The following is a 23143-nucleotide window of genomic DNA, read 5'->3' as shown; positions in this document are numbered from 1 at the left end:
GATGTATATAAATTACAGTGATTCACAGAACATTTTATCTTACATCAGTGCACTGAGTTTACCACAGAAAAACCGCGTAACTCTTTCACCTCAGGGTGGTTGAGTTCTCCGTCTTCTTCCTCATAGGGCCCACCAACAATGAATGCATCAGGAATATTATTAGCCCCTGGAGCCAGAATGTTGGCAATAGGCCATTTTTTGGGCCGAGGGACAGGTTCTTTTTCCCCTCCAAGCTTCAGAGTTCCATTCTTAAAGAAAATAGGATAGTCTTTCTGCAGAAATAAATACCATACATCAGAAGATTTTGCAAAAGACTTTGAAATGGACAAAAAGGATTACTGAAGTGTCTTTACAATGGAACGCTGGGTATTATCTAACAAACCCTTCTGTGATTATCTGTAGAACAGCCTGTGCCCTTCATTGTCTTTGTGCTGTAATTTATTTTTTGTGTTGTAATTTATTAAAAATTGATAATAATGCAAATTATTCTTGTCCAAAATATGCAAATAGATTTCATCCAGTGGAGATGTAATTGATTATTGCCTTGTGGCTGGCAACAGGTTTTGAATAATTTGCAAATCCACTTCAACAGTCCCAAAAGCTCATTTATGAGTCATTTCTTCAGACTCACCTTTGCACTGTTTTAAAGCTTTTTGTTATATTCATATGAGGGTCATGATGTAACTTTTTAAAAATTATCTTTTAAAAAACAAACTTAAATTTTTCAACAGCCTAAAATATAAGCATTTTCATATTTATAATTTATCTAAAATATATTTGTAATAGAAAATTGGTAAATATGTAAATAGGAAATTTATAAAAGAAATTTTAAAATTCTACATTTAAATAAAAACATGCTAGATATTGTTAATGATAAGTGAAATGCACATTTAAACAATGAGATACAATTTTAAACCATAGATTGGCAAAAATCAAAGTCTGAAAATATCAAGTGTAAATACTGTTAAGGGAATTCTTTTTTTTATTTTTGACATTACTACAGATGTCGCACATTTTCCCCCCTGGCCCCCTCCACCCAGCCCCCACCCTCATCTTTACCACATTGTTGTCTGTGTCCTTTGGGTACACATATATGTTCTTTGGCTAATCTCTTAAGGGAAAGGTATTATTTTATATATAGTTGATAGAAGTGCACATTGGTACAATTATGGAAAGCAATTTTGTAGTCTCTAGTAAAAGTTAAAATTGGCATACCCTGGAATTCAACTATTCTAGTTCTTTATTTTAAGTTTAAAAATTTTTGTGAAGCCCTGGCTGTTGTGGCTAAGTTGGTTGGAACATCATCCTGTAAACCCAAAAGTTTCGATTAGGTTCAATTCCTGGTCAGGGTACACACCTAAGTTGTGGGTTCGATACCTGGTTGGGGTGTGTACAAGAGGCAACCGATGGATATTTCTCTCTCCCTCTCTCTCCCCCTCCCTTCTCCTTTCTGTCTCTAAAAAGTTGTGTGTGTGTGTGTGTGTGTGTGTGTGTGTGTGTGTATCCTCTAGTGAGGATAAACGAAAATATCTAAGTTTTGTGAAGAAGGGGCATTTCTGGATTGGCAGAGTGAGAACTTCTAAAAATCTGCTCCTCCATAAAAACAATAAAAGCACTGGCAAAAATGGTCAAAATTAAGTGTGCCGAGTACATTCAATGAGGACAGAGTAGTTTTTTCAACAAACAGTGCTCAGAAAACTAGTTATCCACATGCAAAAGAATGAAGTTGGACCCTCACCTAACATCACATACAAAACTTAACTCAAATAGATCAAAGACCTAAACCAAAGAGCTAAAACTATAAAACTCTTAGAAGAAAACAGAGAAAAAAGCTTCATGACATTGGGTTTAATGGTGATTTTTTGGTCATGAACAACAAAAGAAAATATGGACAAATTGCACTTCATCAAAATTAAAGTCTTTTGTACAGGGATACTAACTATGGCCCTGGCTGGTGTGGCTCAGTGCATTCAGAGCCAGCCTGCAAATCAAAGGGTCACCGGTTCTATTCCCAGTCAGGACACATGCCTAGTTTGCAGGCCAGGTCCCCAGTAGGGGGTGTGCAAGAGGCAACCACACACTGATGTTTCTCTTCCTCTTTTTCTCCCTCCCTTCCCCTCTTGTCTAAAAATAAAATAAAGAAAATCTTTAAAAAAAAAGATACTAAAAATAGAGTGCAAAAGACAACCCATAGAATGGGAGAAAATATTCGCTAATCACATATTTGATGAGGTGTTAATAGCTAAGATATACAGAGAACTCCAAAGGCTCAAAAACAACAACAAAGATTAAAAAAAAGAGCAAAGAAAGTGAATATATATTTGCCCCAGAAATATATACAAAAGGCCAATTAGCACATGAAAAGATACTGAAAGTCGTTAGTCATTAAGGAAATGCAAATCAAAACCACAAGGAGATGCCACTTCACACCTCTTATGTTGACTATTTTTTAAATTTTATTTGTTTACTTTTTAGAGAGAGAGGAAGGGAGGGAGAAAGAAAGGGAGAGAAAGATCAATGTGTAACAGAAACATCAATCAATTGCCTCTCACATGCCCCCAACTGGAGAACTTGGCCCGCAACTCAGGCATTTGCCCTGACTGGGAATTGAACTTACAACCTTTTGGTTCACAGGCCGGTGCTCAATCCACTGAGCCACATCAGTAAGGGCTTATGTTGACTATTATCAAAAACCAGAAAATGAGTGTTAGCAAGGATGTGGAGAAATTGGAACCTGTGCACTGCTCTTGGGAATGTAAAATAGTGAAGAGTAATTGGAAGAGTCTATACTGAAAATGTAAAATGGCAATAAAACAGGTGGGAATATTAACTAATTAAATCCTTTTAACAAGCAAATTGGAAACCTCTATGAAGAGACTCAAAACACCCATACACAATCACTCTATAGAAATTTGGACTAAGAATATAACCTTTAAGATAAAGTTTTGGATAACAAAGTACATTACACAAAATCTACAAAAATATGCATAAAGTATTCGCACAGAAATACATCCAAAAATTGTCAATTTAAAAATGTTTTACATATTTTTCTACCATGTTTATTTATTTATATAAATTATATGTAATCTATAATACATTATGTATAATATATAAGCTATAAATATAAACATCTATTTGTAAAATAGAAGTAAACTTTATTTTTTTAAGCCTCATATAAATCTTAGCCAGTAACAGAGCTTGCTGTGAATGAAATCTTAGCATGTGAAGAAGGTATGCTCATGTGAGTGTTTAAATGTATATAAATATCTGGCTACAGGGTTTTACCTCTCCACTTGATGGAACTTGCAGACCAGCCATGTAGTTCTGCAGGGGCCCTACTGGAAAGAAGGATTCAGGCACAGAGTAGGCAGCCTCCAATGTGACCTTCAGTAGATTGCCTCCTACCATCTGGGCTGTGGTCAATAAAGACTCTGCCACAGATGCTTTAACTTCAAGAGTGCACTGCTGGAAAAATAAAGTAAAATTATGCAACATTTTGAAAATGTCAGGTAAGGAAAAATGACAATTTTTCCTTATCTTATTTGAATATTACATCACTGTTCAAAGTAAAAAGGTCAACTTTATTTCCACATGAAGGATTCAAATAACTTTCTGTAGGTCCCAAGAATTAGACAGATAGAGCCAAGAAAAGAACCTTATCCCCAAACTAGAGTGCTTCCCTTCTACAGTGCTGAGGTCAAATATGTATATACAAATACATATAGAAGACCACCCTGGATGGTTTGGCTCAGTTGGTTGGAGTGTTGACCTGTAGACCGAAAGGTTGCAGGTTTGATTCCCAGTCAGGGCACATACACAGATTGCAGGTTCAATCCCCAGAGAGGAGAAGGCAACCAATCAATGTTTCTCTCACATCAATGTTTCTCTCTCACATCAGTGTTTCTCTGTTTCTCTCTCTCTCTCCCACACACACCCCCACCTTTCTCTCTAGAAGTAATGAAAAAATGTCCTCAGGTGAGGATTTTTTAAAAACCCAGAAAAGAAAAACCCAAACACACATAGAAGAAAAATTGGAAGGTTCTATACTTAAATGTTAACAGTGGTTGCATATAATTGAGTGGATGAGATTGGAGTAAATTTTTTGCTAATCTATATCATGTTTATTCTGTAAGTCAAATGTGCTTTTAAAAAAAAACTTTTAGGTTTTTATGAAATATCTAAAAATCAACACTCAGGAAAGAAATCAAGGAAGACACAAACAAATGGGAACATATACCATGTTCACGGATTGGAAGAATTAATATCATCAAAATGTCCATACTACCCAAAGCAATTTACACATTCAATGCAATTCCTATTAAAGTACCAATGGCATATTTCACAGACATAGAACACTTCAAAAATTTATATGGAATTATAAACGACCCCAAATAACTGCTGCAATTTTGAGAAAGAAGAGTAAAGTAGGAGGGATCACAATACCCGACACTAAACTATACTACAAGGCCACTGTAATCAAAACAGCCTGGTACTGGCATAAAAATAGGCACATAGAACAATGGAACAGAACAGAGAGACCAGAAATAAACCCAAGTATCTATGGTCAATTAATATTGGACAAAGGGGGCAGAAGCATCAAATGGAGTGAAAATAACCTCTTCAACAAATGGTGTTGGGAGAACTGGACAGCTACGTGCAAAAAAATGAAACTTGAGCACCAACTTACACCATATACAAAAATAAATTCAAGGTGGATAAAAGACTTAAATATAAAACGTGACACCATTAAAGTCTTAGAGGAGAACATAGGTAGGAAAATCTCAGATATTTCACGAAGAAACTTTCTTACTGACTTCTCCCCTAGAGCAAGGGACATAAAGGAAAGAATAAACAAATGGGATCTCATCAAAATTAAAAGTTTCTGCACAGCTAAAGAAAACAGTATCAAAATTAAAAGAGAACCAACTGTATGGGAAAACATATTTGCCAATGATACCTCAGACAAGGGTTTAATCTCCAAAATACATAACGAACTTACACAACTCCAGTCTACAAAGACAAGGAATCCAATTAAAAAGTGGGCAAAGGACTTGAACAGACACTTCTCCAAGGAGGACACACAAAGGATCCAGAGACACATGAAAAGATTCTCAATATTGCTAGCTATCAGAGAGATGCATTTTAAAACCACAATGAGATACCACTTCACACCAGTCAGAATGGCCATCATAAACAAAGCAACAAACAAGTGTTGGACAGGTTGTGGAGAAAAGGGGACCCTACTGCACTGTTGGTGGGAATGCAGACTGGTACAACCACTATGGAAAGCAGTATGGAACTTCCTCAGAAAACTAAAAATGTATCATTCTTTTGACCCAGCAATTCCACTCCTGGGACTCTATCCTAAGAATACTAAAACACCAATCCAAAAGAACCTATGCATCCCAATGTTCATAGCAGCACAATTTACGATAGCTAGATGCTGGAAGCAACCAAGATGCCCATCAGTAAATGAATGGATCAAAAAACTATGGTACATTTACACAATGGAATTCTATGCAGCGGAAGGAAAGAAGGAGCTCCTACCCTTTACAACAGCATGGATGGAGCTGGAAAGCATTATGCTAAGCGAAACAAGCCAGGCAGTGAAAGACAAATACCGTATGATCTCACCTTTAACAGGAACCTAAACAACAAAACAAACAAATAAGCAAATAATAGCCAAAGACACTGAAATAGAGGACAGGCTGACAGTGCCCACAGAAGAGAGTAGAGGGAATTTCAGGGGACAGTGGGAAGGGTTCACGGGAACAAACTTAAAGGACACATGGTCAAAAACTAAGGGGAGGGTGGTAATGGGAGGGAAGTGGGGAGGGGTGGGGGGGGCTGGATTGGGAGTGAAAAGGAGAAAACTGTATTTGAAGAATGATTAAAATAAAATTTAAAAAAAGAAATATCTAAAAATCATATTCTTTGACATATTTCTAATTTTTCAAATATGAAAAGTTTTTTGGCAACATAGATAAGCTCAAGGAATAAGTTTTTTAGAGGGACTGCCAAGGATTTGATGTTAGTGATGTATCCAAGTAGGGTAGGCAAGACAGCTAGTGCTTTGTAAATTAGAGAAGAGACAAGAATTTGTTTATTTTCATTTTATTTCTTAAAAGTCAACATTAGTAAGTTTAATAACAATAATTAATATTGTTTAATAACAAGAATTTACAGTTTAATAACAATAAATAGTATTGTTTTTAAAGAATTAAGTGTCCTGCTAATGGGAAGTTCCCAAGTTATTTCTCCAATAGTAATTTTGGTTTGGAAAATGTAGTGCTTCTTAATAATAAATTTTTTTCAAATGTATATATGTTCATATATAGATATAGATGCATATATTTTATACAATAAAATTAGGTTTAAAATGTGTCATAATATGCTAAGCACTTTACTATTGCAGTAGGAATATAAAGATAAAGAAGACATGGCCCAATTCATCAGAGAATTCATGTTATAACTCTATGACTTAGAAATGCTATGATAGAGACCTGAGGAAGTGAGGAAATAAATAATTAATTATTGGGCTGTGGAGGAGTAAGAGATAGTATTTTTGTCAGATGAACTAACTTTTATAAGATGAATAGGAGTTAGAATCTGGATAAGCAGAGGAGGAAAGAGAAAATAATTCTGAACAAAAAGAAGAGTTGTGTGTAAAGTGGTACTGAGTAAAGTGGCATGGTATACTGAGTTCAGGTGGAAGTAAGTAGTTCAGGATTTGAGAACATAAAGCATAAGGAAGAGAGTGCTGAGAGATGAACTGAACAAGTTGGAAGCTCATTTCATAAAGGCTGTTGCATGCCTGCTAAGAAATCTGGACCTTACCATGCAAACAGTGGGTGAATCTATGAACCATACAGACCTAGGCTAGGGAAGAGATGTGATCATCTTCACTTTTATGCCACTCTCTTAGGAGTCGGAAGGCTGAACTGGAGGGAGGTAAGGGCAGTTACAAGGCAATGTGTAATGTTCCAGGTGAGAAATTATAAGACAATAAAGAGTAGGAATGAATCTAAGAATAGAGAGTCCAAAGGCATTCAGGATACAGAAAAGTTGAATTTGATGAAAGGCAGATTGGGGAATTCGTTGTACTTAGGGTCTGAGGGAGCAGTCATGGATATAGCAGAGGTCCTATGCATGTCCTATGATTTCACAAAGAGGTGATGCCACTAGTTAAAATAACTAAGATAAAAGGAAGAGTAAGTTTAAGGGTGGATATGGAGTTGCTTTGGAGTATTGAGTTTTAGATGCTGATGGTATATCATTATAGAGAAATCCAGCAGGTGGTTGTGAAGTCTGACATTCCAGAGTGCAGGAGAGGGGTCTGGAATGGAGCCACTGAAATAGAAATCTTCAGTGTACTGGTAACTTTTAAAATTATGGATGCCACCTCCTACCCACAGGAGTATGAACACACACTAAAAAGAGAAGGTGGCCAAGAATAGACCTTTTGTTCTTAAGGATATGAGGAGGAGAGATCTAGTGCAGGAACCTGGAAAAGTACAGTCAGTGAGTAGGAAATCAGAACACTAAAGGAAGGAAAGATTTTAAGAAAGGGGCCCTGAAGATGGTGACACCACTGGTCATTATGTCTCTGAGAAGATAAGTAAGTGTCCCTAAGGTTCCTAGCTTGTATTAATCAAGGCAGGGATTATTGGAAGGTGAATTGGAATCTTCTTTCCTAGTACAAGTTTATTTCATTTTAGCCTCTGAGTCTAGCTTAAATATAAAATTAGTGAGAACTCTCAAGCAAATGGAAATTAACTGTCATATATTTTTTCTTGGAGTATGTAAAACAAGTAAACACAGAAATATTATTAGCAAATATGAGGACTACAATCCATTTGACTACATTTTCTTCTATAGGTATCTAAGGAAAATCAACAGTACATAGGCTGTGAGACTGGACCAGGGAAGTCAGACTGAATTCAGATACACACTTCCTTCCAGCACAAATCACATGGAATAACAGAAAGATATTAAATTATGTCTTTACATCCAATTAAAGAATAATGCTATAATAACCCCCAGAAAATAAGAAATGCCATCACTAAACTAGACATTTTTAAGGAATCCTTGAAAGATAGAAGTCAAATTAAATCAGATCTAAAAAAAACCTTGGAATAAATCAACCACATCCTAAAATAAGAAGAGAACCACAGCAGATGCAGGAGTGGATTGTGGCAGCTCCCAGGTCAGATCAATGAGAAGCAGAAAGAAACCTACAGTGAAGGTTAGAGAACTGCAGTCAGAAGAGTTGGGTCAACTGGACCCTCCTCTCTCCCTTACTCTTGCAAAACAGAAGGTAGCCATGGTATCTGCTGAGAGTGAGTACACCTACACCAGAGTGGCAAATAGTGCCCCAAGAAGTTACTAACCCCCAGAAGGAATGGGAAACACAGCCCAGAAGACAAACTAGTAACACAGCCTACTAGTTCATGCTTCCTCTCCTCCAATAACCAGAGGCAGGCTACCATACCAGAAAGTATGTTATATACATTCATATACTATTTAATTTAATCCATCAAGACAGCTCAAGAGGCATTTCCATGGCTAAGCCTTTCTTACATCTACCCCTGGGCAAAGTAACCAATACCAACTCTGTCCCACTCTGTGCCCATGTGCCCTTGCATTTAATCACACTGGACTAAAATCCATAATATGTAAATTATGGACTCCTAAGGTAGGATTCTGCTTTATTTATCTTTGTTTCCCAGAACCTAACACAATGCCTACAACAAGAAGGTGCCTGACAAATTGAACTCAACTGAATTGAACCTTAATCCCAGACAACTCATCAGACTGAATGGTAGGCTGAAATGTTGAATGTTAAAACTCTGATTATGCCCTGGCTGGCGTAGCTCAGTGGATTGAGTGCAGGCTGTGAACTAGGCATCACAGATTCGATTCCCAGTCAGGGCACATGCCTAGGTTGCAGGCCATGGCCCCCAGCAACCGCACACTGATGTTTCCCTCTCTCTTTCTCCCTCCCTTCCCTCTCTAAAAATAAATAAATAAAATCTTTAAAAAAATAACAACAACTCTGATTACCTTACCACCTGACCGAGGAAACTCCAAGGGAGAGCCTGTCACAGGGTGCAGGGGGGCCATTGTTTCAAATGAACTCTCTCCTACAAAAAAAAGGTCAAGTCAAGCCAAAAAAGGAAAGCTTAGACAAAGATAAATGTGCTCATCTTTTCATCAAATCCTTCAAATTCAATGTGACTGATTTTTTCATTTCATTAGAGTTAAATTTTTTGAGCTTTCTTATATCTGCTTTTGAAAAAATCATACATCTCACCTTCCACTAAAGGAAGAAGGTCAACCACAGCCTGACCAAGAATTAAGGTCTTCTCATCTTTCTGTTTCTTTTCCTTTGGTAAAACTTCAGTCACAGTTACTAGAAAAATCAAAACAAAGAAAATGAGAGCATGTATAGCTCATCAATCAGATAGTCAAGGTGCAACATGCAATGCATCATCAAAGAAATTTAAGTTAAGAGAAATAAACTTTGACACCCAAGAAGGCACCATTATTGGTGATTTCTGATGGAAACTACTGGACCACCTCAGTGACTTCTGTAACAACTCAGTATTGAAAAAAAATGTTGGCAGATTTATAGAAATCATATTAAGCTTACAGAAATTTAGGAAAAATGACATCTTTATAATGTTGAGCATTCCCAAGAACATGATACATCTTTTCTCTTGTTCAACCTCATGTCTCTCAGTAGCATTTTCTTTACAATTTGTTTCTGTCAGGACCAAATAAAGTCTAGACATTGCAAACTAATTCATGTCTCTTAAGTCTCTTTTACTCCATAGGTATAGGGAACCTACCTGCATGGTGTGGGAATGTAGCCCAGCCCCCACTCAGAAAGGCCAGTGGGGAGCGAGTCAGCACACTGGAACTGAGCCCACGGATAGGTTCTCCCATGGGGAATCAGGCCTGCATTGTACCTAGGCTGCTTTGAGACTTGCTTTTTGCTAAAACTCCCTCACCTTGAATTGAAGCAGCACGTGTTTACTGCATATCTTTAAAGTAACTTCCTAAAATCTGTGCTAAACCTCCCAAGTAGGGAGTGTAAGCAGTAGTTCAAACACTTTTCCCCTTACATCTTCAACATCCTTTTCTTTGAAATAATCAGCAACATTCTTTCCTTTGTTATCCGTAAAAGGCAATCCTCAAAAGTGAACCTGTGTATAGTAAATGAGGACCATTCTTGGTGTGATGTACCCAGAAAAACAATAAAAGCCTGTCCAGGCAGGGATCAGGGACCTCTCTCACTTAGAGAGTGGCCATGCCGTCCCTTTTTCTCCACAGGACTTCTGTAATCCATGTGAATTTGTTCATCGCAGCCACAACACATGGACCCCGCTGGTCGGAGTCCGCATCACATTGGTTTCTTTTTCATTTAATTAGATTTTTCCCATTTTTATTTTTCTAATAAATTGTCCATTTTATCTAAGTTTTCAAAAGTAATAGCAGAATATTCTTTCTATGCCTTTTTAATATTGTGGTAAAATACGCATTATATAAATTTATGATCATAACCATTTTTAAGTGTACAGTCCAGTGGTATTATGTACATTAATGTACACCATTATGTACACCAGCATAATCTATCTCCATAACTCTTTTCACCTTTAAAAGTGCAACTCTAAAGGTCCAGAAAAAATGCAACTAATCAACAAAGAGATACCCAACCTATCAGATGCACAGTTCAAAACACTGGGAATCAGGATGCTCACAGAAATAGTTGAGTATGGGTGCAAAATAAGGAAAAACTGAAGGCTATGCAAAGTGAAATAAAGGAAGATGCACAGGGAACCAACAGTGATAGGAAAGAACCAGGACTCAGATTAATGATTTGGAGCAGAAGGAAAACATAAACATTTAACCAGAACAGAATGAAAAAACAAAAATTCAGAACAATGAGGAGAGGCTTAGGAAACTCCAGGACAGCTTTAAACATTCCAACATTTGAATCATGGGGGTATCAGAAGCAGAAGAGGAAGAGCAAGAAATTAAAAACTTATTTGAAAGAATAATGAAGGAGAACTTCCCCAGTGCAGTGAAGGAAATAGATTTCCAGGAAGTCCAGGAAACCCAGAGAGCCCCCAAAAAGTTGGACCCAAGGAAGACACACCAAGGCACATCATAGTCACATTACCCAAGATTAAAGATAAGCAGAGAATCTTAAAAGCAGCAAGAGAAAAGGAGACAGATACCTGCAAAGGAGTGCCCATAAGACTATCAGCTGATTTCTCAAAAGAAACCTTGCAGGCAAGAAGGGGCTGAAGGAAGTATTCAAAGTCATGAAAGGCAAGGACCTATACCCAAGATTACTCTATCCAGTGAAGCTATCATTTAGAATGGAAGGGCAGATAAAGTGCTTCCCAGATAAGGTCAAGTTAAAGGAGTTCATCATTACCAAGCCATTATTATATGAAATGTTAAAGGGACTTATCTAAGAAAAAGAGAAGATCAAAAAAAGGAACAGTAAAGTGACAACAAATACAACTATCAATAACTCAACCAAAAAAAATGAAAACAAAAACAAAGCAAACAACTAGAACAGGAACATAATCACAGAAATGGAGATCACATGGAGGGTTATCCGCAGGGAAGAGGATAGGGGGAATGTGGGGGAAAAGTAAAGGGACTAAGTAGCATAAATGGTAGATAGAAAACAGACAGTGGGGAGAGGGCATTAAGAATAGTATAACAAATGTAGAAGCCAAAGAACTTATATGTACAACCCGTAGACATGAACTAAGAGGGTGGGAATGTCAGTGGGAGAGGGTGTACAGGGCAGAGGGGAATAAAGGGCAGGAGTGGGACAACTGTCATAACATAACCAATAAAATATATTTAAAAACAACAAAAAATATATTACAAGTCCACTGTAATCAAAACAGTCTGGTACTGGCATAAGAACAGACACACAGACTAATAGAACAGACTAATGAGCCCAGAAATATACCCAAGTCTCTATGGCCAATTAATAGTCAACAAAGTGGGCAGAAGCATAAAATGGAGAAAAATAGACTCTTCAACAAATAGTGTTGGGAGATCTGGACAGCGATATGCAAAAAAATGAAACTCAATCACCAACTTACATCATACACAAAAATAAATTCAGGGTGGATAAAAGACTTAAATATAAATTGCAACACCATAAAAGTCCTAGAGGAGAACATAGGCAGGAAAATCTCAGATATTCCATGCAGCAATATTTTCACCAATATGTCCCCTAGAGCAAGGAACATAAAAGAAAGAATAAACAAATGGGTCTTTATCAAAATAAAAAGCTTCTGCACAGCTAAAGAAAACAGCATTAAAATAAAAAGAGAACCAACTGTACAGGAAAACATATTTGCCAATGATACCTCAGACAAGGGTTTGATCTCCAAAATATATAAAGAACTCACACAACTCCACTCCAGGAAGACAAACAACCCAGTTAAAAAATGGGCAAAGGACATGAACACACACTTCTCTAAGAAAGACATACAGAGGGCCCAGAGACATATGAAAGGATGCTCAGCATCACTAGCCATCAGAGAGATGCAAATTAAAACCACAATGAGACGCCACTTCACACTGGTGAGAATGGCCATCATAATCAAATCAACAAACAACAAGTGTTGGAGAGGATGTGGAGAAAGGGAATTCTAGTGCACTGTTGGTGGGAATGCAGACTGGTGCAGCCACTTTGGAAAACAGAATGGAATTTCCTCAGAAAACTAAAAATGGATATGCTTTTTGACCTGGCAATTCCACTGCTCAGATTATACCCTAAGAACCCTGAAACACCAATTCAGAAGAACCTATGCAGCCCAAAGTTCATAGCAACACAACTTACAATAGCCAAGTGCTGGAAGCAACCTAGGTGCCCATCAGTAAACAAGTGGATCAAAAAACTGTGGTACATTTGCACAATGGAATACTACACGGCAGAAAGAAAGAGCTCCTACCCTTCACAACAGCATGTATGGAACTGGAGAGCATTATGCTAAGTGAAAATAACCCAGGCAGTCAACGAGAAACACCATATGATCTCACCTATAAGTGGGACTTAATCAACAAAACTAAGCAAGCAAAATACATTCAGAGACATTGAAATAAAGAACAAATTGTCAGTAACCGGGGGGGGGGGGGGAGGGATAATGGGGGAATATAGGGGAAGGTCGATCAAGGAACATGTATAATGGACACATGGACAAAGCCAAAGGGGGTAGGTTCAAGGCTGGGAGATAGGGATGGGTGCGGGCAGGGGGCATGGTGGGGTGAAGAAGAAGACAACTGTACCTGAACAACGATTTAAAAAATGAAAAAAAATCAAAGTTGAAGGAATCTTAAAAGCGGCAAAGGCAAAGGGCTTATAGAATTCTCCAGTGAAACTATCTGCTCTTAGAGAACTCAGATTATGAGTTCAATTTCCTTAATAGTTATAGGGCAATTTCTTTTCATATAGGATGAGTTGTGGTTAGTGTTTTTCAAGGAACTGTCTCATTTTGTTGTTAAATTCATATATGTAAAGTAGTTCATAATTTTGGGTTGGCCAAAAGTTATTTTGTTTTTTCCCATAAAATGGCTCTAGTAGCACTTAATTGTCTTTAACTTCATTCAAAACAATTTTGTTAGATTGTAGTGTGACAGCTGTCATATCAGTGTGCATTTTAAAAAACTTATCAGCCTTGGCTGGTGTAGATCAGTGGATTGAGCATGGGCTGTGAACCAGAGGGTTGCCGGTTTGATTCCCAGTCAGGGCACATGCCTGGGTTGTAGGCCAGGTCCCCAGTGGGGGCCACATGAGAGGCAACCACATATTGATGTTTCTCTTCCTCTCTTTCTCCCTCCCTTCCCCCTCTCTAAAAATAAATGAATAATTTAAAAAAAAACTTATAAAAACCGGTGAAATTTTGTGTAGCCATTTTATATTGAAGACGGAAGAAAATATGCAACATTTTCAGCATATTATGGTTTATTATTTCAAGAAAGGTAAAAACACAACTGAAATGCAAAAAAAGATTTGTGCAAGGTATGAAGAAGGTGCTGTGACCGATTGAACATGTCAAAAGTGGCTTTCGAAGTTGCGAAGTTTCGTGAAGTGCTGAAGATTTCTCGCTGGATGATGCTCCGTGTTCAGATAGACCAGTTGAAATTGATAGGGATCAAATTGAGACATTAATTGAGAACAATTAGCATTATACCATGTGGGAGGTAGCTGACACACTCAAAATATCCAAATCAATAAAGTTACTGGTGAAAACAAAAAGTCTTTTATTTTATGGAAAAATACTAAATGGACTTTTTGGCTAACACAATATTTCCTTACTTTTAATGTCTGCAGCATCAATATTCATTCCATTTCATTCCCAATATTGATAACTGATCATTTGTGCTCTCTTTCCCCTGACCAGAGATTTGTCAAATTTGATGTTTTCAAATAACCAGCTATTTATTTAAGTGATTTTCCTTATTTTTCTTTATGTATTTCATTGATTGCTGATTTTATCATTATTATTTTCTTCCTTCTGTTTTCTTTGGGTTTCTTTTGCTTTTCTTTTTCTAGACTCTTGAAGTGAGAACTTAGATAATTGGCCTGAGGTTTTTCCTCTTTCTTAATGTATGCATTTAGTGCCGTAAATTTTCTCAGCAATGCTTTAGGTATGTCTGACAAACTTTAATATGTAGCATTTTTTTTCTTCATTCAGTTCAATGTTCTCTTTATTCCCTTTGAGACTTCCTCTTTGACACTTGGATTATTCAGAAGTATGATTTAAGTTTTCAAGTGTTTGAAGATTTTCCTATTATCTTTCTATTATGGATTTCTACTATGATACTATTATTGTCAGAGCACATATTTGGTATTATTTTCATCCATTTAACTTTATGACCCAGGAAATGGTTTCGGTATGTGATCTGTGGGGTTTTGAAAATCTGTATATATATATTCTGCTATTGATTAGATCTTGTTGGTTGGAAGTGCTGTTGAGTTTTCCTATATCCTTGCTGACTTTCTGTCTAGTTATTCTACAAATTATTGAAAGATGTTTACATCTCCTATTATTGTGAATTTATCTATTCTCCCTTTCAGTTTTCTCAGTTTTGTTTCACATATTTAGCAGCTCTGTTATTTGGTACATGCCTGCTTAGAATTGTTACGTCTTCTTGGTAGATTTACCTTTTTTATCATTATGTAATAACCTTCTCTATCTCTGGTTATTTTCTTTGCTAAGTCTATTTTATCTAATGCTAATGTAGTCACTTTTACTTTGTTTTGGTTAATGTGTGCATTATTTATCTTTGTCTATCTTTTCACTTTTTATCTGATTATATGGTTCTATTTTGAGTTTCTTATCAACAGCATATGGTTGGGGCATTTTTAAATTCACTCTGCAATTCTGTAAAAATAATAATGTAATTATCAATGTATTAGGGCTAAAGTCTGCTGAGCTCTTCTGTTTGTTCTCTTTTTCTTTTCTCTGGGGGGTTTTTCCACCTTTCTGTGGATCACCTGAACACCTTTTTTAGAATTCCATTTTTATTTACTGATAATACTTTTGAATACATCTCTTTGAATATATTTTTTAGTTGTTGCTCTAGGTATTACATTATATGTACATTACTTATTAGTCTGCACTTCATCATTTCACTAGTTCAAGTATAGAAAACTTACCTCTTTTTATGTCCCTTTGGCCTCTCCACAAGTTTTGATATTTGGTGTTGACTGATTCTAAATGTTTTATAGTTTTCATAATGATTTTTTAATTTTTACTGTGAAATATTCATAAGTATGTCTTAATTTTCCAAATGGATTTTTTCTGTCTTTTTATGATTGATTTCTAATGTTGATGGCTGTATTTTGATCAGAACACTTGGTCTGCATGCTATTGATTCTTTGATATATATGGCAGGACCTGCTTTATGGCCTCGTATGTGGTCAGTTTTTATTATATAAATGTTCTTTGTGTGCTTTAAGAAATTTGTAGGTTATTTAACATTTGACATAAGTGCTTGACTACTAACTCAAGGAAGACTTTTTTCCTCTGCCCATGGCCTAGACAGATAAAATGGTGAGGTGGTTTTTTTTCTAGTCCATTCTTTTTTTTTCTTTTTGAGAAACAGAGAGAAAGAGAGAGAGAGATCAACTTATTGTTACACTTGTTTATGCACTTATTGGTTGCTTCTTGTATGTGCCCTGACCAGAGATCGAACCGGCAATTTTGGTTTATCTGGATGATGCTCTAACCAACTGAGCTACCCAGCCAGGGCTTCTAGTCCATTCTTTTTGAGAGTCTTGGCTTACAGGGTAAGACCAAAATATGTCAGAGAAAATACTATATAGTTAGAAAGTACAGCAGTGTGGATACAGAAACCATCCACCCACTTATCCAGTCATTCATTGAACACTCTTTGAGTCCTTTTATGTCCCAGATATTTCTAAACAGTAGAAACTCTGAAATAAATAAGATCTAGCCCAGATTTCAAAAACTGCCTCCTCTAACAAGGGAGGCAAATTAATAATTGCCATATGGTATGGTGAGTACACAGAAGTACAATAGGGTTGCCAAGTAAAATACAAGATGCTTATTTTAAAATTTGAAGTTCAGATAAACAATTTTTAGTCTAAGTATTTCTCAAGTTTTATTTCTTGTTTTATTCTAAATCTGGCAACTGTAAATACAGGAATACAAAGGAAGAGTTTTCAACTCCGTTTAGGAGATAAGGGCTGCCAAGTTGAGTCATATATCAACAGGTCTTTGATACATATTAGTTAAAATTAGTAGGTCATGGTGACTGCTGCAGGGAGCAGGTGGGACTCCAGGTGCGCTGTGTTATACCTAGATTAAAAGGTAAAGTGTGTTCATCTGTCCCAACAACAGCTACTAAATATTTCAGAATCTCCTCATAATATACTCATATAATTAACATTTTTATAACCACAAAGACTTACAGAACACAGGTTTGTGGGCGAGGTCATCTAAAGTGATTCCTCCTTCAGGATTGAACTCAAAGCTAGCAGTGAAGTTGTACACTGCAGTTCCTTCTGAAGAAACGGTAATTTTGGCAGAGTCTCCCAAAACTGCCTGATTAAATTCTGCACGAATAAAGGTAACTGGGGTATCTCCTTTAAAACCTTTCTGTTGACAGAAACATATTACTTTACAATTATAATCAAACAGAGAATGTTCCTATGCAACTGGCAACCCATTCTTACTTGTACTATATAGTATTTTTCCTGTTTTCCTATCAAACTATATTACAAATACAAAAGTAGGCAAAAAGTCATTAGATAAATTTAATTGTAGTTAAATGCAACACTGTATTAAATACCATTATGTTGAAGATTTGAAAAATAACACTGTGTTTATAAAATTATATTGTGGAACATTTGGAAAAGTGAGAGAAGTACATAGGAAAATAAATTACCTATAATCTCTAATGTGCAAACACTATTACCATTTTAGAATATATTTCCTGGTGCTTTTTGTGAATGTGTGTGTGTGTATTTTAATACAAAGTAGAGAACATTTATTACACCCTGCTTTAGAAAGTTTTTTGACTTAATACTGAATGAATATTTTGCCATTCCATTACTCTTGTAATTTTTAAGTTATACCATATTGTTTTATTATTTAAATTCACCATATGAAATTAATCACAAGGGAAACTTGGGAAGAATTTAGATTGTTTTCAGAAAAAAGGAACTGCTGTCTGGGGAAGTGAAAACTACTTCTTGTTTTACCTGTTAAATATTGAAGTTGCCAGGTATTATATACATGCAGTAATGTGAATTCCTGATTCTAGACTATCAATAAGAAACAATGATATACCTAAAGCATATATAATTTTATTAACCAATGTCACCCCAATAAATTAAATTTAAATTATGCAGAAAAGTGAAACACTGAGAAGGAGGGGCCACGGCTCTGTGAAGCCAGCGGGTTGGTGGTACGAGATGATGGCAAACTTCATTCCTCCCTCTGGAGCTCCCAATGCATCTTCCACGACCCATAGGTGTTTGACAGAGATATATGAGCTCAAAGACAAACATACTTTCAAGAAGTAGGAATAAACTAGGAACATCTCAGATTTCCAAAAATAACTTTACCAACTCATATCCCTTTGTCACAGCGATCTGCACAGGTTTGCCTGTTGATGCAACCTGCTCCATATTGGCACTTGGGCAAAATCCCTCTGGTCTTCTTTGGTCCCTGTAAACATAATAAATGAAACTGTCTCCTCATGTACCACCGCTGCACAAGAACTCACATTACTCATTACCAACACCAGAGGAGAACTTAGGGAAATGCAATAGTCCCACAATTTCGGGGCCTTTCCAACCACTGTTGCTAGAGGTTAGGGAGCCGACCACAAGGATGATTCCACTGGTTAGTGCTTACAAGATCCTTGTACATGTAACTAACTCACTGAGCACAAGTTATCACAAGACAAAGAGGGTATAAATGCCAATCCTCAGCATCCATTCCCCACATCCTTCGTTGTGTTCTTTGGTAGCTTTCTTTTCTTTTCCTTCTTTCTTTTTAATGTTCAAAGCTCAACTCAAAGGTTATTTAATCTCCCAGTTAAACAAAAATATTCTTTGATAACAGGAAAGAAGCAGACACATATACAGTCCACTGGAAAAAGTCCTGACATGTGTCTTATTCAGTCAAAGACATTTTAATTATTTTACAACACTGAGGACACAATTTCAAAAATAAATTGGATATGCTTTTTTTTCTTTTTTTCTTTTTGTTTAAAGATTTTATTTACTTATTTTTTAGAGGGGGAAGGGAGGGAGAAAGAGAGAGAGAGAGAGAGAGAGAGAGAGAGAAACATCAATGTGCGGTTGCTGGGGGCCGCGGCCTGCAACCCAGGCATGTGCCCTGACTGGGAATCCAACCTGGGACACTTTGGTTCCCAGCTCGCACTCAATCCACTGAGCTACGCCAGCCAGGGCTGGATATGCTTTTTTTTTAAAGGTCATGTTTTCTGAATCAATTCAAAGTGGAACTTAATGCAATTCAAACATTCACTTAGGATATGCTATGTTCAGTGTGTCTAGGACTGGTGGTATAAAATAAGGAGATGCCTTGCTGCCCCCACACTTTATAGTTATCCTGCCTCTTACCAGCTACTCCCTCATTTTCCCACTCAACCTTCAATGCTCAGATCACTTGCTCAACACCATGTCTCCAAGCTCATTCAAACCTAAGTGGCCCTGACTACTTTCTTACCAAGTTTACATTTGAAATGACTTTTTACATTAGTTTTCTTCTTTCCTTTTCAATAGTACCACATGAATTAGGCCTTTACTAGCCTGACCCTGGACAAACGCCTAACCTCTCTGAGCCTCAGTTTCACCTTCTGTAAAATGAATAACATCTGACCTGTTTCACAGTCTGTAAAATAAATAAGAAAATTTCTGACCTGTTTCACATTTGTTGTAAATATCCACTAAAATGGCCAAACCGCCAAACCTATGAAGCAAAGCAATGATATTATCAATATGCACTTTTCCTTAATGCTCAATTACCCCCTTAAATACAAGTAATCTGTCATTCATATTCACAGCCTCTGAGGCCCTGGCTGCAAGAGGCATTAGCGACATATTTGTTGAATAATGAATACAAAAAGTTTGGTTAATTACAAGTTATGGTCAGGACAGTCAGGCTCCTATGGTGAGAGACCCCAATAGGGCACGCATTTCTTATCTTTTCAGAAGAATCTGCAGAGGAGTCAAATTATATGAAGGAGACGATGGGGTGAGGTGGGTCTGGGGACAGAGGTGCAGTGTGCGCTTACCACGGGGAACCTTGGCACCGAGCAGGAAGGGGGTCTAAGTCTGGCTTTGGGCGGGAGGTGTAGGGCTGGCGGGAGCGTCGCGTCTGGCAGGGTCGGTGGCGTTTAGGTGTGTACGGAGGTGCAGCCTTGCAGGGATGAGTTGCAGCTAGGCCACTGCTGAGAGAGCAGGGATTGAGGTAAGGGGGTCTGGCTGGAGGACCAGGCTAGCCAGGCCGGGAAGAGAAGGTTTTCGGAGGAGCCACAGCCGTCTTACCCTCAACAGCCACAGATGTATTTACCGCAACTATAGCAACCAATTACTCTCGCGAGAACGTAGTTTCTGTAATTACCACAAGTTTTCCCCAGTGCTCGCGATAAGATAATATTTTCAGGGTAGGAAACTAGCAGGGCAGAGGTAAGTTCCTGCGCCTGCGCTCCGGCTGCACCTGCGGAGCGCGCCAGTGGCAGCTTTTTTACTTTGGGCGTCTCTGGTCCCACGGGTGTTCCTTTCCCTTAGCAAAAGTTTTGGTTAAGTGCAAAGTTTTCCACGTTTCAGTTTTGCTTTCTAAACCATTTTCTTTCAATATCCCTCCATAAGTAGGAAAAAAAACAAAAGGAAATTTGTTTCAAGATAAAGACTTTATTAAATGGTTTTTAAAGCAGGTCGTTTAAATCGTTCTCCGTGGAAAACGCAGAAAAGAATGTTTGCTTGTTTGTTTAGTCTTTTTCCTTTACCATTGAGTCCCCTTATACCTCCCTTCCCACACTGTTGTCCATGCCCATGAGTCCTTTTTCCTCAATCCCTCCACCCCTTACCTTCCCCCTCCATAGCTGTCATCCTGCCATCTGTGAGTCAAGATGGTATTTTAAAAGTGGGCCTTGCACATTGTGAGAATGCAAAATAATGCTGCTTTTAGTGCTTAATATTTATACAATATACAGACGATATAAATGATAATGTGAAATTTTAATACAGTTGAAATGCAGCATTACTTTAGAGTTGGAATAGCAAAATACAACAGCAAAAACCTGTAAACAATCCAAGTGCTCATCAATAGAATGGATGAATAAACATATATTTACAAAAAAAGCATATTGCAAAGCAGTCATAACATGGAGGAATGTGAGCAGTATGCATACTTTTAAATGTTGCAATGTTAACAACCAGCTTGAAGGGGCTCCCACTGGCCAAATCGGAAACAATTTGAGCATCAAAATAAGCAGTGATAATAATGGATGACAATCTACTGATTAAAAGAAATAAATACACAAGTTCACACTCATATAAATAAATGGGAAGGAAAGTTCCAACAGTAGAATGCCAACTCAGTAATGGAGAGGAAATGATGGAAATGAAGAATTACTGTTTGTCAACCATTATCAAAGTGGATGGTTCAATGGTTGATTGGTGGAGGTTTGATGACCAATAGGATATCAGCGTGATTTGGGAATACAAATCAGTCACAAAGGGGAAAACCCAGTAATTGAAGAAACCAGCAAGATCAGATTATCAAGGTTAACATCACCATGTTGGGATGTGTCCAAAACTTGAGCTTCCTGATGAGCCTCCCTCACAGGGAAAGGCATCATTTTTTGTTATTCCTTCCACGAGGGACCCACATTTGTAGGCCATCCTATAGAAAGTGAGGCCTGCACTCTTTAAAACTGTCGAAGACATAAAAGACTTGGAACTGTTTCAGATTAAAGGAGTCTCAGAACAGACGACAACTAAATGCAGTATGTATTCCTGTACAGCATTTTGAACCAGAAAGGAAAGAAGGAAACATTGTTGGGACAGTGGGGGAAATCTGAATGGGCTTCGTGGCCTAGATGGTGATGTATGACATTGACTTCCTGATGCAGAAGGTTGTTTGCTGTTAGGTAGGGGAGTGAGCCTACTTGGGGGAAATATATGTGGGAGTGTTTAGGAGTGATGGGACATCCCGTCTGCAGTGTGCTCTGTTAACCCTCAAAAGGTCCAGAAAAAGGTTAATAACAAGGGTTATATGCACACGTATATACATACACAGAGTGAACAATGAACCACTAAAATATTAACTACTTGAAAATCTGGGAGAAGGGGACATAGGAATTCTTTGCAGTGTTTTGGCAACTTTTCTATACATTTGAAATTATTTTTTAAAAATTTTTATTTAAACTATTCACACATATACATGTCACTCTGCATGAAAACTCCATACTTAGGATACAGAGTTACCAAAGCCAAATTTTTTTAATAAATTTTATTTCTGCTAATAAACATTAAAATGATAAAAATAAAGAAAAAAAGACTTTTTCAAAGTTGCAGTGTTGTAAAGTAATAAAAATGTTCTCAGAATAAAACAATGGAACTATTGAAAAATGCATTCCTCTCTGGCTTTTTCCACAAGTGTGGATTGTGAGTAAATTTGCACTTGAGAGCCTTCCTACCACATGACATACCTTTTTTTTCCATAATAAGCTTGAATTAGGACAAGCCTTTGCTAGGGAACCACTCTTATGATCTTAGTTTACTTAGTGTTTGGTTTCAAGGCCTAAGCAATGAAGGGTAAGTAACAGGTGTCAATTCTTTAAACAATTGATCCTTATTAGACTGTAGGCAAAACTACAAGGTAATGTTATTTTTATTCCTTTAGAGTGCTTATTAGTGCTGCTCTGAAATTCCTATAGTCTTTCTGAAGAAAGACATTCAAATACTTTTTGACTGACTTAAAACATCCACTTGCACATAGAAAACATAGACAGGACCCTCTTTAGTGCTATAAAAAGTAAAATAGTGCTGATATTCAGAATTAAGCCATCTACATACACAAATCAATCTAGAGGGAGCTACAAAATCTAATAAAATTCAAATTTCTCAGACTGGGTTTCAAAGATCTCCACTAAATGACACACTATCTCAACAAACTCCTTTCTCATTATTCCAAAAAACTTGTTTCTAATTAGCTAATTTCTTATTCCCAAAGTCAACTTATTTCTGACAATATCCAATAATATCGCAAATGTATTGCTCATACCTCAAAGTGTTCACCTCAAAGTGTACCTCAAGTGCTCATATCTACAAAACATTCACCATCTACATCTCAGATGGATTTTTTTGCAGAAATTGATAAGCTAATTCTAAAATTAATATGGAGATGCAAGGGATCCAGAATAGCCAACGCAATCTAGAAAAACAACATAGTTGCAGGACTCACACTTCCCAATTTTCTAACTTATTACAAAGCTATTGTTATCAAGGCCCAAGGATAGACATATAGATAAATGAAACTGAATTGAAAGTTCAGAAATAGACCTTAATATTTATGGCCAACTTTTAACAATACTGCCA

General features: G+C 37.1%; 1 protein-coding gene across 1 annotated transcript in view; it reads right to left on the bottom strand.

Annotated features, from left to right (window-relative positions):
- The window catches only part of CFAP70 (cilia and flagella associated protein 70), a 120055-nt gene extending 99939 nt beyond the window's left edge, over positions 1–20116 (bottom strand). Inside the window, 9 exon segments of the mRNA XM_045842232.1 lie at positions 90–272; positions 3286–3465; positions 9064–9143; positions 9314–9412; positions 16979–17165; positions 18137–18239; positions 19459–19508; positions 19834–19989; positions 20087–20116. Coding sequence (XP_045698188.1) covers positions 90–272; positions 3286–3465; positions 9064–9143; positions 9314–9412; positions 16979–17165; positions 18137–18199 — 792 coding nt within the window. The 5' untranslated portion in view covers positions 18200–18239; positions 19459–19508; positions 19834–19989; positions 20087–20116.
- Between the last annotated feature and the right edge of the window lie 3027 nt (positions 20117–23143).

Source organism: Phyllostomus hastatus, unplaced genomic scaffold (genome assembly GCF_019186645.2).
Source record: "Phyllostomus hastatus isolate PE091 unplaced genomic scaffold, TTU_PhHast_1.1 phas_contig_38, whole genome shotgun sequence".
NCBI classification, from domain to species: Eukaryota; Metazoa; Chordata; class Mammalia; order Chiroptera; family Phyllostomidae; genus Phyllostomus; species Phyllostomus hastatus.
This window is presented reverse-complemented; position numbering and strand designations above follow the sequence as displayed.